This window comes from Lynx canadensis, chromosome A2 (assembly GCF_007474595.2).
Source record: "Lynx canadensis isolate LIC74 chromosome A2, mLynCan4.pri.v2, whole genome shotgun sequence".
Classification (NCBI taxonomy): Eukaryota; Metazoa; Chordata; class Mammalia; order Carnivora; family Felidae; genus Lynx; species Lynx canadensis.
The window spans coordinates 104,124,227-104,137,512 of NC_044304.2; the positions used below are offsets into that span (position 1 = coordinate 104,124,227).

The window sequence follows — 13,286 nt, forward strand, 5'->3', positions numbered from 1 at the left end:
AGGTCTATCATTTTTCAGTACAAAGTTTGCTACTGCAAAGACTTCCAGACATAAAAGAACTGTGCCTTAAGGTTATTAAGACATTAAAAAATGGTGACCACATGGGAAATGGCCTACAATAATATAATTAAACTGGGGAAAGTCAAACTGTTTTATCAGTATAACTGATAACGTGCTCCACAGATGGACAGCACAGATAAAACAGAAATGCCCCCAGGTCACTATTGAACAGGAGATTAGTGTCTTTGCACTGCATACATGTGGGGGTCAATTCTATGTTTAAACTGAAGGCAGAAAGAGACTTTTTCTTGAAAGCCATTTTTCTACCATCCATCTAGAAAGCCAGTTTAGCTGAAGGAAGGCAGTGGTCATAGAGACTATAATTTAGAGTGTGCCTCAAAGAGAACACCAAAGTTAGAGTATTCCACCAACACCATCAGAATGGATAGAACATACAGAAGCAAAGTAGTAATTTGCAAAGAAATCAGGCGACAGAGATTCAATTTCCCTGGACTTCACTGTGAGTAAATATATTGGTAAATACTAAAGTATCCCAGTGGACATCTATCACAGATCAGGTTTAATGAGAAAGACATGATGTTGGACGGACACAAGGAACTAAACTGGAGCCTTTTACTTAGTTAAGGGTCTTAGATTCTCCCACAATCCCCATGAAGTTCAGTGTTGTCTGGGAATCTTTTTCCTATATGTGCTTTCCTTCTAGAATACAGTACTACATTCTTCATGCTTTGAACTGACAACGATGCTAAGGTAGGAAGTCTATTGCCTTTGGACAATTTCTATTATTTTTGTACTTGTACTTTTTTAAGTGATCATTTCTGTGAGATTCATAAGATATGAATTCATAAGGTTTTTTTCTAAAAATTAGGTCAACTGTTAACTGGCTTACTGACACTCTCCTGCATCTAATTAACAGATCTGGATAAAAGTGAGAATATACAAAAGTCATTCTGAAAACTCAAAGGTTATGTTAAAAACAAATGGTTATCTTGGTGATTCACTAGGCATGATAATTTAAAGTGTGAGCAAACACTTATAAGCTACATTCCAGGAGAAATGTATTTTTAAAAGTTGTCTTCAATTTTACATTTTAATGACTAATTATGATCTTTTACATTATCATATCATCTCAGAATGGCCAGTGCATTTACATTTTTCCTGGTATCTAATTTACAGTACCTATGTTACTGATACAGAGAATAAAATATTCAGTCACTCTTACACATGTCTCTCAAAGTGTACCTATTATAAATAATAAATTCTTTTTTCTTTTGCAGTTGTTTTTCTAAATGCATTGAATATATTAAGGTTAGGGATGCATTAACCTGAGTACATTAACCTAAAAAATACTTATGCCTAGGGCTTCAGTGTTATGGAGTCTTTGGACCAATTATCACTAGACTTTGGTAAATGAAGGAGGAATTATCAGATCAGATGGAAAATAAAAGGAAACAGTTTTTGGAAACTTCTCTGTGGAGAAAAGTTTAAGAGATTCCAATAAATGTGTCACCAATGATACTTTGATGGAATGGAGATGGTCCTATTAGATCATGTTGTTTTCTAAACCATATAATAAAACTGGAAGAGTGCTATTCTAATAGTAGCTATTTCAGCAGGGTTGGAAGGTAACTGCCTTGTCCCTGTCTCCTAGCAACTCCTCTTTCTCAGGTCACCTCCACGAAGAAGGTGGGAGGATCATTGTCCAGTGTTTGCAAATATATGGCATCTGTGATTCAGGCTGACCCACTGTAAACTAGTCTCAGTCCAATATAAAAAGACAGATGTATTAAAATAAAGGAATAATGGAGAAATATTGCTCAAGGACTACTATATTAAGACTTAGAACCAAAGAATTTACTACATACTCTGGTCAAAGATGGCCACTCTTCACAACCTTTGGCAACTCAAGTATTATCACTGTGTTTGATTTAGAACACTAAAGTGGGCACAGTTAATTAAGAGTAGGTGCAAAAAAAAAAAAAATTAAAAAAAAAAAAAGGGGGCGCCTGGGTGGCGCAGTCGGTTAAGTGTCCGACTTCAGCCAGGTCACGATCTCGCGGTCCGTGAGTTCGAGCCCCACGTCAGGCTCCGGGCTGATGGCTCGGAGCCTGGAGCCTGTTTCCGATTCTGTGTCTCCCTCTCACTCTGCCCCTCCCCCGTTCATGCTCTGTCTCTCTCTGTCCCAAAAATAAATAAACATTGAAAAAAAAAAAAATTAAAAAAAAAAAAAGAGTAGGTGCATTTTTCTTTTTTTCTTTTCTGTCCCCTCCCCACCCCCCACTTTTTGGCTAATTTCAACACAATGAGGAATAAACAACAGCAATTTGAGTTTTCACTAATTATGGCTTTCAGTCTTTCTCCTCTGCCACTTAATGACATTTCAGGCATATTGTAAATTTCTCCAGTTTGGTTATTAGAAGCCTGTCTAGTTTATAACTTTGTCAGAATAAATTCAAATCTCCTCTCTTCCTCCCTCTTTTTCCACACACAGACTTGTGGTGGGTCATTGGGCCTATTCAAGGACTCGTGATCAGTACCAAGAGAGGTTTTTGGCACTGTAAAACTTCCTTGACACCAACTTTGGGATTTAGTTGCCAACTTCTGGACAACAAGACAAATGCCTTTGAATGTCCTGTTACACGTAAATAATATACATACAGCATGGTGCCCCCCAAATATTCCATTTACAGCACACTTCTGTAAACCTTTATGTCCCTCCATTCTGATCCATGTTCATTTTACCTCCACCTCCCAAGACAGACAGCAAACACGTAACACCAAAGATAAATTGGATTACCATGACTGTTACATCTGGATGTTTCCACGAGCTTGCCATTTTGGTCGTAGCATGCCATTGCTTGGTAACGATATCCTTGACCACATTCCTTGATATCTCCTTGTGCTTTCATTCCCAGCAACACTTCCACTTTCCCCTCTGGTAAAATGCAGTCTGACCAGTTCCCCACAGGCTGTGCATTATACTTGTCACAAGGACAATACTGAGTCTCAATCAGGGGGTACAAATGAGAATTTTTACATTTTTCCTTCTTTTTACTTTTTCCTGTGAATAAATTTAAGTTGGAAAATATCATTATTAATTTCAAGCATCCCTAATTTTCCTCCTTCCCTAAAGTTCCTTTCTCCATTTTTAACCATATTCAACAGTAGCCTATTAATGAAAGCTATTTTCTCACTCCACAGTGCTTGCTCTGTAGCCTGTTATTAGTCCTGAGTGCTTTGCATAGTAAATTTTTTCTTATTTTCTCATTTCAAATTAGCCATTTCGCAAAAGGCATTAACTGTTGTGCTGAATTTTATACTCTTTGATTAAAATCCTTTCAAATGCTCATGTGCTTCCAGTGAAGGTAATTGCATAAATCACTCCTTTATGTTATGTGCCAAAATATGAAATGGAGAGAGAGTCACTGCACTGGACTGCACAGCTTTTTTGTTAATTCCAAATAGATATTATGGTTATGTAGGATTACAATTCAGAAAATGAGATTTTGATATTTACTTTTCTAGTCATTACCTTGCATCTTTCATTATTACTGAAGAGTAATCATTTTTGCATACTTGGTGATCACTGTAGTAAATAATATTCAATAATATTCACAGTGAAGACATTTAGTGTCAGAATAAAAATACTAGAAATGGTTTGCATGTAAATCTAAATAAATTCCCTTTTAAAATAAAAAAAAATATGAGCTTGAGAAATGGCATATTATTTTAACATAATCACATTTCTATTAAATATTTATTACATTATGTCATATACCATATGACATATCACATCATATATCACACCATATATTATAATACTATTTAATTATATCACACATAATTGCCTATGTCATACATACATTTATCTCTAACTTTCGTAAGGAGTCTTACGTAGTTTTCAACAGTCTTCATTAGGACAGGTGGTTCACTTTATAACTTTTAAATTCTGAACAGTTTACTGGCACCAATATTTTCAGGTTTCTTTTTGCCACTGACAGTATTTTGGAATGCACCAGGTTTAGCTCAGTATGATAGCTCCTGTTCTTCCTCATTATATTACTGCTTTTTGTCATTGTGACTGCCTTTTAAGATGCGGTTTTCAGATACAGAATTAATGTCATATTCCTCTTCTAGGATAAGAAAGATAATCAGGCTCTGACAGTGAGAATGGGTAAAGAAAACGAAGTGGCAACCTTTCCTTTTGTTCTCCAAGCACTTCACAATCTGTAGGCAATCCACCAAAAGTACCATTTAAACCAAAAAAATAATCTCCCTATTGTATAGGAAGACAGTTCAATTTTCAAGGTTACCTTTTCTTTCCACTAAAAGTACACAGCATGTCTGTCACTGCCAACTTACATTAAAATACACACACGAATCCACTGGCATATTAAGTATCCGTATTCCAGCAGTAAGGCACAGCCACGCATTTTCCAAATACATTGTCAGAACTCTCTTGGTCTAACTTTTAATGTGTTTTCTAACTTAACACGTGTTCGCTTTTGCATCCCAATTATTCTTACCAACAATAGCACGCTTTCTGGTCCTAACTGCACCGCAGTCTCCATTGCATGAGGAAAACTTGGACCAGCTGGTAAACTGACAGTCATCTTGGCAGGGGATCTGGCAGGCTTGGGTGAGAGCTGGCACGGGTCCCGCATACCAGAGGCATTCATGGATGCCAGCCTGTCCTCCATCTTGCTTTCGACAAGTAATAGCTAAAGGAAAAGCATAAAGCTGTTTAAAATAAGTCTGAATATGTTTAATTATCCTACAATTTAAGAGTTAACCTGACATTTCCTCATGCAGTCAGAGGAATCCTCTTTAATTCTGGTAGTGGTGTTTCTAATAATCACAGTAGTCATTAAATTGATCCTTTAGGTTTTTTGTTGCTATTGTTGCTGTTGTTGTTGTTTAAATAACAGCCCTCAGTGGTTTCTGTGACACAAAAAAGCATGTGTGTTTGTGTGTGCGTACACACACACACACACACACACACACACACACACAGACATTTAGCAGTCTTTATTAGATGCTATTAAGGATTTCGAGTCCTTATATTTAGAACTTAATTATTTAAGAGACAAATGGGTCCTGATAATAGTTTATGTTAAACACAGGCTATTCACAGAGGTACAGGGAGACACCATGTAACTCCAATAATTGTTTTTATATCATTGGTTTCTCTAGGATTTCTATATAGAAGGGTCTTAGTGGCAGCAAATTGGAAGGTTTGGGTGAGGAGTGGAGGCTTATGGAACTCATCCTGTAGCTGCATTTGCATGGAAATCATGTACTTTTACGACACTGGAAGTTTGCTGGGATGGCTCTGGAGTGGTTAATAGGGAGAGGGGGCAGTGTCCCAGTCCCTCATCTCCTCAGTCTACAAGTTCTTCACATGCATGAATATCAACCACGGATTCAAAAATAAAACAAAAACTTTTGGCAATCTTAATTTCGCAAGTCATAACTGACATTTCTACAATTACATATATGCCCTAAAAATGGTCAAATAATTTTAATTCATATGTATTATTTCCTCCAAGGTACTGTCCTACTGGATTTTTTTTTTCAACGTTTATTTATTTTTGGGACAGAGAGAGACAGAGCATGAACGGGGGAGGGGCAGAGAGAGAAGGAGACACAGAATCGGAAACAGGCTCCAGGCTCTGAGCCATCAGCCCAGAGGCTGACGCGGGGCTCGAACTCCCGGACCGCGAGATCGTGACCTGGCTGAAGTCGGACGCTTAACCGACTGCGCCACCCAGGTGCCCCCCTACTGGATTTTTAAAATCACATCATATTTTATTGTTTATTGAACATAGCTGTAAAATAGCTTTAAGGTATCAAGTTCTTAAGGAAAAAGACCAAGTGATGTTTTAAAGTCCCCTTTCTCTGTCATTTTCTCCCATTGGTTTTAAAAATATTTTATTCATTTATTGAGGAAGTAGACAAAACATTTAGATGGTCCTACAGGCGACCTCCTTGAACTAGCTTACATGGCCCCAAACTGATTTGGTGGCCCTTTCGGGTTTATGGATTAGGCTGGAACTTGATCTCTGCCCTGCTCAGGACTCTATTCATCATGAAACTAAGGTAAATAAGCCTGACATTTTGACCCTAAATTATAGTTAGGGCACAGAGCGTCCCAGGTTCAACAACACTCTCCAAATCTGTATTGTGAAACTTAACACCTAGTAGTGTGATGGCGTGTCTACAAGGATAGAACGGTTAGCAAGGGAAGACTTTCTCTGTGTAGGTGAATACAAGTTGTCACAACTGGTGCAGGAAAATTTACATAATTGTTCAAAAGTAGGTGAGCACTCATCTATTTCTTAGCATAGATACCTCTTCATGTAATGTGCACAACACTGAAAGGGCCAATTTGTATGAAGAGGACAGGGGTCCCTGAACTTTAAATACATGAAAACTTGGTAGAGTAAACAGTAGTGGCAGTTATGAAAGTTATGTGACAGGAGAAGGCAACAAGTGCCCCTAAGAGACTCTCACCAATGAGGCGAGGAGTTGTCTGGTGCTCTGTGTTTATCATAGTGGCCTGCCAGCAGTTCTCAAGTCAGGCTGAAGATTATAATCACCTGGATAGCTTCTGAGAAACGTCCATGCCCTTCCCAAACTCAAACATTCTGATTAATTGGTTGAGGACAGGGTCCTGGGCATGAGCATCTTTTTATCTTTAAAAAAAAAAAAAACGTTAATGTTTATTTCTCTTTGAAGGGCAGGGAAGGAGTAGAGAGAGAGGGAGACACAGAATCTGAAGCAGGCTCTAGTATCTGAACTGTCAGCACAGAGCTCGATGTGGGGCTTGAACTTACGAGCTGTGAGATCATGACCTGAGCCAAAGTTACATGCTTAACCAATTGAGCCGCCCAGGTGCCCCATGAGCATCTTTTTAAAAGCTCCTTGATGATTCAAATATGCAGTGGATCAAGACTGCCATTCTAGCAGGTGATGTATTTCCATGTGTGTCAGAAACACCCAGAATACTATAAAAGTTGAAGATTCTCAGATTCATCCCAGAGGTCCTGAATGAGATTTCTTTGTATGGGGTCAAGGAACATGTATTTTTTTTTTTTTTCTCCAGGTCACTTGGATGTTTCTTCTGCATATTTAAATTTAAGACCCACTAGCTTGACTAGTAAAGGCACAAGGAAAGGTTCTGGCTGAGATTTGGGGCTAAGACTGAAAGTGCTTTGGTACTCAATCACCCTGGTACTGTGCCAAGGTTGGGAAACCATGGCCTAGCATGAGCAAAAGAACTAAGGGAGTGGAGTTCAAGGAGACTTGCACAAGGAGTGAACCAAAACAGCATCTACATAGTTTGGAAGAATGTTATCTGTGGATTGGCACTGGAGGAGTCCCCATGAAGTGGTATATTAATGATGTGACTTTGTAGTTTGCTGCCACGTGGATGCAGAGTTGATTCCTTAAATGCTGTAAACTTAGTAATCTGTGACAGTTTGTTCCAACGATGCTTAAGAGGAAGGACTGACAAAGAGGATGATAGTAGACATTTTACTTATCAGGATATGCAGGAATCTCAAGAATGATTAATTTGGAACATAAGAGATTTGGCCATATCAGAACTCTAAGCTGGAAAGAGGTTCACACTGTTTATGATAAAAGAAAATTACAAAACTAAATTTGGATTCTTTGAAATAACACGACTTTTATCTACTTACCCAATTTGACCCTCTGAAACAAAGACTTGAATAAAAATCTTTTGAGAAACTAAATTGCCTTAGGTTCTCCATTAAGCATCTCCTTCTAAGGTTCTCCCAGAAATTTTATTTCAGAATTGCTCTATTACCACCAAAAAAATACCCCTCAAATAAAACCATTTCCAACACAACTCCAGAAACAAACTAGTTTTTGTGCAGATCTACACTATTTGCATACATCTGAAGTCCTTTTCCCCATATACCTTAAGTATTTCAATCAGTTGAAAATAAAAAAAAAATGTAAAATTTCCATATCTGTTCTCAGAAACCCATTCAGCATTCTGCTTCCCTTATCTGAGATTTTAGACAGTGTAATTTGAATGAATTACTCATGTAATGTTATCTAAACAAGTAGCAACAGCAATATTTGTACAATATATTGAAAATTTATCATACATCTCAACTTGCTTCTATTCTAACTTAGAGGAAACACAACAATTCAAGCACAGAAATGCAATCTGAAATGAACTTCCTGCTATTAGGGTGAGGAAAATACAAGTGTTTGGAAAGGAAACCATCTGGTCTCTCAGTTTTATAAACCTTAAAACTCATTTCTAATATACTGAAACCAGGGTGGTTTTAACTGTAGAAAAAGATGTATCACATTAAACATGGTTTCCTAGCATACCAGGAAGCTACATATACCCAGACAGTTGTATCTGAATTTACAGGTGTAGGGTGTGTATCTTGTGTATAATGATTATGCAAGTTCTCCTTTGGGCTGAGGTCTTGTTAGCAAAGATGGGCCAAAGTCCATGCTAATTCACCATGAAAGCTTCTCAGTGAGTTCAGCAAATATCAAAATGATTATTTTAAGGTAAAATTCTACATTTAACTCTATGTTGATTATACCCATATATTTTATTTATAATTTTATTTTCTTTATATGAAGCACAGCAATTTTTACTTAAGTGTCATGCTTCCAGCAGGCTGCTTCCAGCAGGCTGAAAGCCTGGGAGACATCTGTGTACCTGCCTTAGGCCAGGCAAGCTCAGCCCATCAATATTGAGGGAGTGATGGAAAGGTAAGTAAGTAAGAGTTTCTTCAACAAATAAATGCTCTGGAAAAAGGAGCCAGAACTGTTAGATTAAAAGCTATTCAACAACCAAATGCAAGGTGGAGACCTTTATGAACCCTGGTTTGAACAAACTGTGAACATTTTTGAGACAATGGGGGAAAAATCAGACATGGCCTTAATATAGGTGATATTAAAAAACCTATTGTTAACTTTGTTTAGTGTTACAATAATACTATTGTTATGTTAAAAATGATTTATGGATGATCTATATCTTATCTGGGAATTGCTATAAAATATTCCAGCAAAATCTTTGTAAGTGCGTGAGAAATGGCAGATGACCAAGAATGGCAACATGTTAGAAACTACTGAAGTAGAGTGAGTGAAGACTACACTAGCAGTGTTCATTATATTTAGTCTTACTAGTTTTGTGTCTCTTTGAAACTTCTCATAAATTTAAATAAAAAAATTAATCAGTTGAATAAGTAAAGTCAATTTTAGAATGTTTTCATGTAGGTTGAATTTTGAGCCATGCTTTAAAGAGGAGAATAATCAAGGTTCCTGGAATGAAAGGGAATACATAACATTGGTTTGAGCTAAAAGGACACAGATATCTGCGTTATGCATATATGACTATGTAAATGGGATGTTACCGATGCAGCTGTGAATAAATCTAATAGAATTCTGAATGTAGTTGCTCATCTTCATTTCGTTGAAGAGGAATGAAACTCCCTTATTATTCAGGATGCACAAAATAAAAAGGAGTTCTCTTGGTCTGTGGATTACCCTTCAGCAGGCAAGACCATGTCATTTCATTTGAATCATCAGAGTGAAATAAATTACTGGATCTAAAATGTGTACATAGAAGTTCATTACAGGAAACAGAAGAAGATCAATGCCCTGGTGCAGTGAAAGCTGCTGGATTATATGTAAACAAAGAGTTCAAGGAGCTATGAGATGTTATTTGGTAAATTGAGTAATATTAACATGGTTTACCTCACAACAGCGGCGTCTGGGCAGCATTAGAGACAGAACGTGTTCAGCTGATTGAATGATTAGAAGAGTGATTTTTTTTTTCCTATAGTGTTAATGAAAAAAAAATGGCCAAAGTGAGAACGAATCATGTAGAAATGAAAAAGAAAAAGCTTAATGTGAGTGAAAGCTGGTTACCGAGAGACCTAATTGTGCTTAGAAATAAGACCAAACCCATAAATAATGCAAGAGGGCTCCAGTTGTTTACTAGGTGGCTGTAATGATCCTGGGCTTTCTCTGTGTAGAAGAGATTTTCACTGACAAGTCTGCCAAAATATTTTCTAATTACAACTCGTGAATAGAACTCCGGCAGAATGGAAAGAAATGTACTTTTTTTGGTATTGATCCCAAATAGTTACCAATGATTCCTCTGTCTCATTGAGGCTAATAATACATGTGAATGTATGTGAAAGTCCTTGAATGAGGACTTACTGGAAGTAATAATCAGCTCCCAATGGAGTAGGTCAGGAGAGGGACCTGAGAGGGGCTAACTAACTGCATTGCAACCAATGCAGCACTGAGCAACCATTGTAGACACATCACAGTATCAAGCTTATTTTATGAGCTATTTAAAAAAAAAATACACATGCTAATAATAATTTTATGATGGGGCTCTTGCAGAGATATAAAACAAAACCCAAATCCCCAAATCAACTAGGATGCTAATATTCATAAGAAATTAAAGCAAAGCATTTAAATATAGAAATAATTCTAGAATTAAAAAAAATAGTTTTGTAAATAAAAAGCACTCTAAGTGTATAAAAATATTGGGTGGTAACTAATATGTATATCAACCAGAAATAGATTTTTTAAATCATATCTCCGCAAAATTTCTTTTAAAAAAAAGTTTATTTATTTATTTTGAGAGAGAGTATGTGTGTAGGAGGGGCACAGAGAGGGAGACAGCAGGAATCACAAGCAGGCTCTGCATTGTCAGCTTGGGGAGCCCAATGTGGGTCTTGAATTCATGAACCTGTGACATCATGACCTGAGACAAAATTAAGAGTTGGACATCTAACTGACCGAGCCTCCCGGGCACCCCATCTGCAAAATATCTTTAAAGCAAGTTCCTTTGCTCTTTGAGTTAGGTTGAGCTTTCCTTTTTCCTACCTAGTTCTTTTTCCACTTTCATTCTGTTTCTTCTCATTGCATAACAATCTCTGAAAATCAAGACATTAATGTGTAATGTAATCTGAGATAAATTAACCCAGATATTCTGGGCCTAACCTTGATAATGCCTCTAATGTGTAATCTTTTAAAAAGAATAAAGTGGGCCAGAGTTGAAGTAAAGGGGTAATGCCCAGGGCATCAATATAGCTTAAGCCACTTGATTTAAGCACAATATTTAGCATATTTGTTCATAAAAAATAACTTCATTAGACTTTAGTTAAATACTTACATTTCACATTCTACAAAATCATTTAGATTTAATTCTGGTAGAGGGAGAATTAGAACTTCCTCCCCCACCCCCACCCCGATTTTCCCTTCATAAACTTTTTAAGCAACAGATGATTCAGGACCAAGAGGGTCTCTGCCATATAAGGCATATTACTAAAGAGGTTTTTTTTTGTGATCCATTTGAGAATACATCTGGAATCCTACTGGATTCCACATAAAGGGAGTGACATCAGATCTTAGTGACAGGTCAACATTATAATGAACATTCCTTGGCAGGCAAGGATGCAGAGGGGGTGGGGGATTAGGATAGGCAGGCTCAACCCTGGGAATTATTAACCATATTTCCATCTAACCATAGTTCCATAGGAAGTACACTTGGTAGGAGACAGCATGAAGATCAACAAGGAGTTTGAACAAGAGCAAATCTGAGGTTATTTTTATGAAATCTCAGCATCTAACCTATGATACATTTGCATCATACTCTTGGTATAAATGTGTCATAAGATAATAAACACTGGAATAATACATATGCATTTTAAATAGTACTAATTAACATATCCCCTTAGGGCAGTTTAGAGAAAAAAATAAATTGTCCAAAATTGTCATTATTATGAGCCATGTATTTAATTTTGAATGCAAGTCTAATAGTAACTCTAGCTACAGCTATTATGGCTACGTTTCAATGATATAGTCACTGACCAACTGGTAAAAGTTAGCCTTCTAAATGTTATCCAAACGGCCGACATACGAGTAGAGAGAAGAGAGTAAAAGTTACTGTTCTATTAAATGTTTATACACAAGTGACTCAAATAGTATAAAGCAAGGATAAGCTGTCTATTCACTTAAAGATTAGAATGGGAACATAATTTCATGTTACTTCTATTTTCTATATTGACAATATTATAGGAAAGATGCCCATTTCAAAGGCCCTCTAATTTCCCTATAACATTTAAGAATGATTTAATTTTTAAGGTAGACAAATATGGTCTATTCCTCCTTCAAAATATCTCTTTCTCCCCTATTTCTCATACCATTAGATAAAATTTCTTGGGTTTCATCATTCCCAATATTTAAAGCTTTGCTAAAATTCATCACTATGTCTAATTCCCTATTGCAAAAATATTCCTTCTTCCTCTCCTCAGCCCTCTCCTGATATTCAAATCCTCCTGAGTGTGGCCCTTGGCCTCTAACTCATTCATAGGAACAATAGATAAACTGCTCAATGCACTATTCCCCACAAATACAGATTTTATTTCGTGCCTTTTTTTTGCTTATGTCATACTAGATTCAAATGTCATTTCCTCTGTCACTATACCCTATCAGTGTTTACCTCTTTTTATGTTTTCTTACTTCTTTAGTGGTTATTGTGTATACACATTATTAATGTATTACTAATATGCTTAGAACCAAAATCACATATACCCTTAGTATATTTCCCATCATTAAGAAATAAACACAAAATATTTATCATATACTTTTATTCTCTTGACAGCCTGGGCCCACTACCACATAGGCAACAAGCAACATGTAGCAGGTACTCAACAAATACTAGTTTTATGAAAGAATAAATTGCACTGAATGATATTCAGGAAGTTTGAACTGGCTTTTAGGGACTGGTGTTAATCTGTTTTCACAGCTTTGTGAGACAGCTATATCAACAAACTGACACTTGTGTACAGTGGGATAGACATTTTATTTAAAGACAATGCCCTTCATTATTGCTGTGGACTTAACAGTGTCCTCCAGAAATTCATATGTTGAGGCCCCACTCCCCAATGTGATAGCACTTGGAGACGTAGCTTTGGGGAAATAATTAGGCATAAATGAGGTCTGGGTCCATATATGAGATTAGTGCCACTGTAAGGAAAGACCAGAGAGCTTGCTCTCTCCCTCTGTCATGTGAGGACATAGCAAGAAAATGATCATCTCCAAATTAGAAAGAGAGACCTCACCAGGAGCTGAATGGGCTAGCAACTTGATTTTGTATTTTCCAGCCTGCAGACTGTGAGATATAAATTTTTACGTTTAAGCCACCCAGTCTATGGTGTTTTGTTACAGCAGCCTAAGAAGACTGAAAC

The 13,286-nt window shown here is 36.9% G+C and overlaps 1 protein-coding gene across 1 annotated transcript in view; it reads right to left on the bottom strand.

Annotated features, from left to right (window-relative positions):
* Nucleotides 1-13,286, bottom strand: part of THSD7A (thrombospondin type 1 domain containing 7A) — a 258,940-nt gene that overhangs the window by 62,654 nt on the left and 183,000 nt on the right. Inside the window, exons 12-13 of the mRNA XM_032592420.1 lie at nucleotides 4,548-4,742; nucleotides 2,819-3,082 (exon numbers count right to left, since the gene is read on the bottom strand). Coding sequence (XP_032448311.1) covers nucleotides 2,819-3,082; nucleotides 4,548-4,742 — 459 coding nt within the window. The remainder of the gene's footprint in view (nucleotides 1-2,818; nucleotides 3,083-4,547; nucleotides 4,743-13,286) is intronic.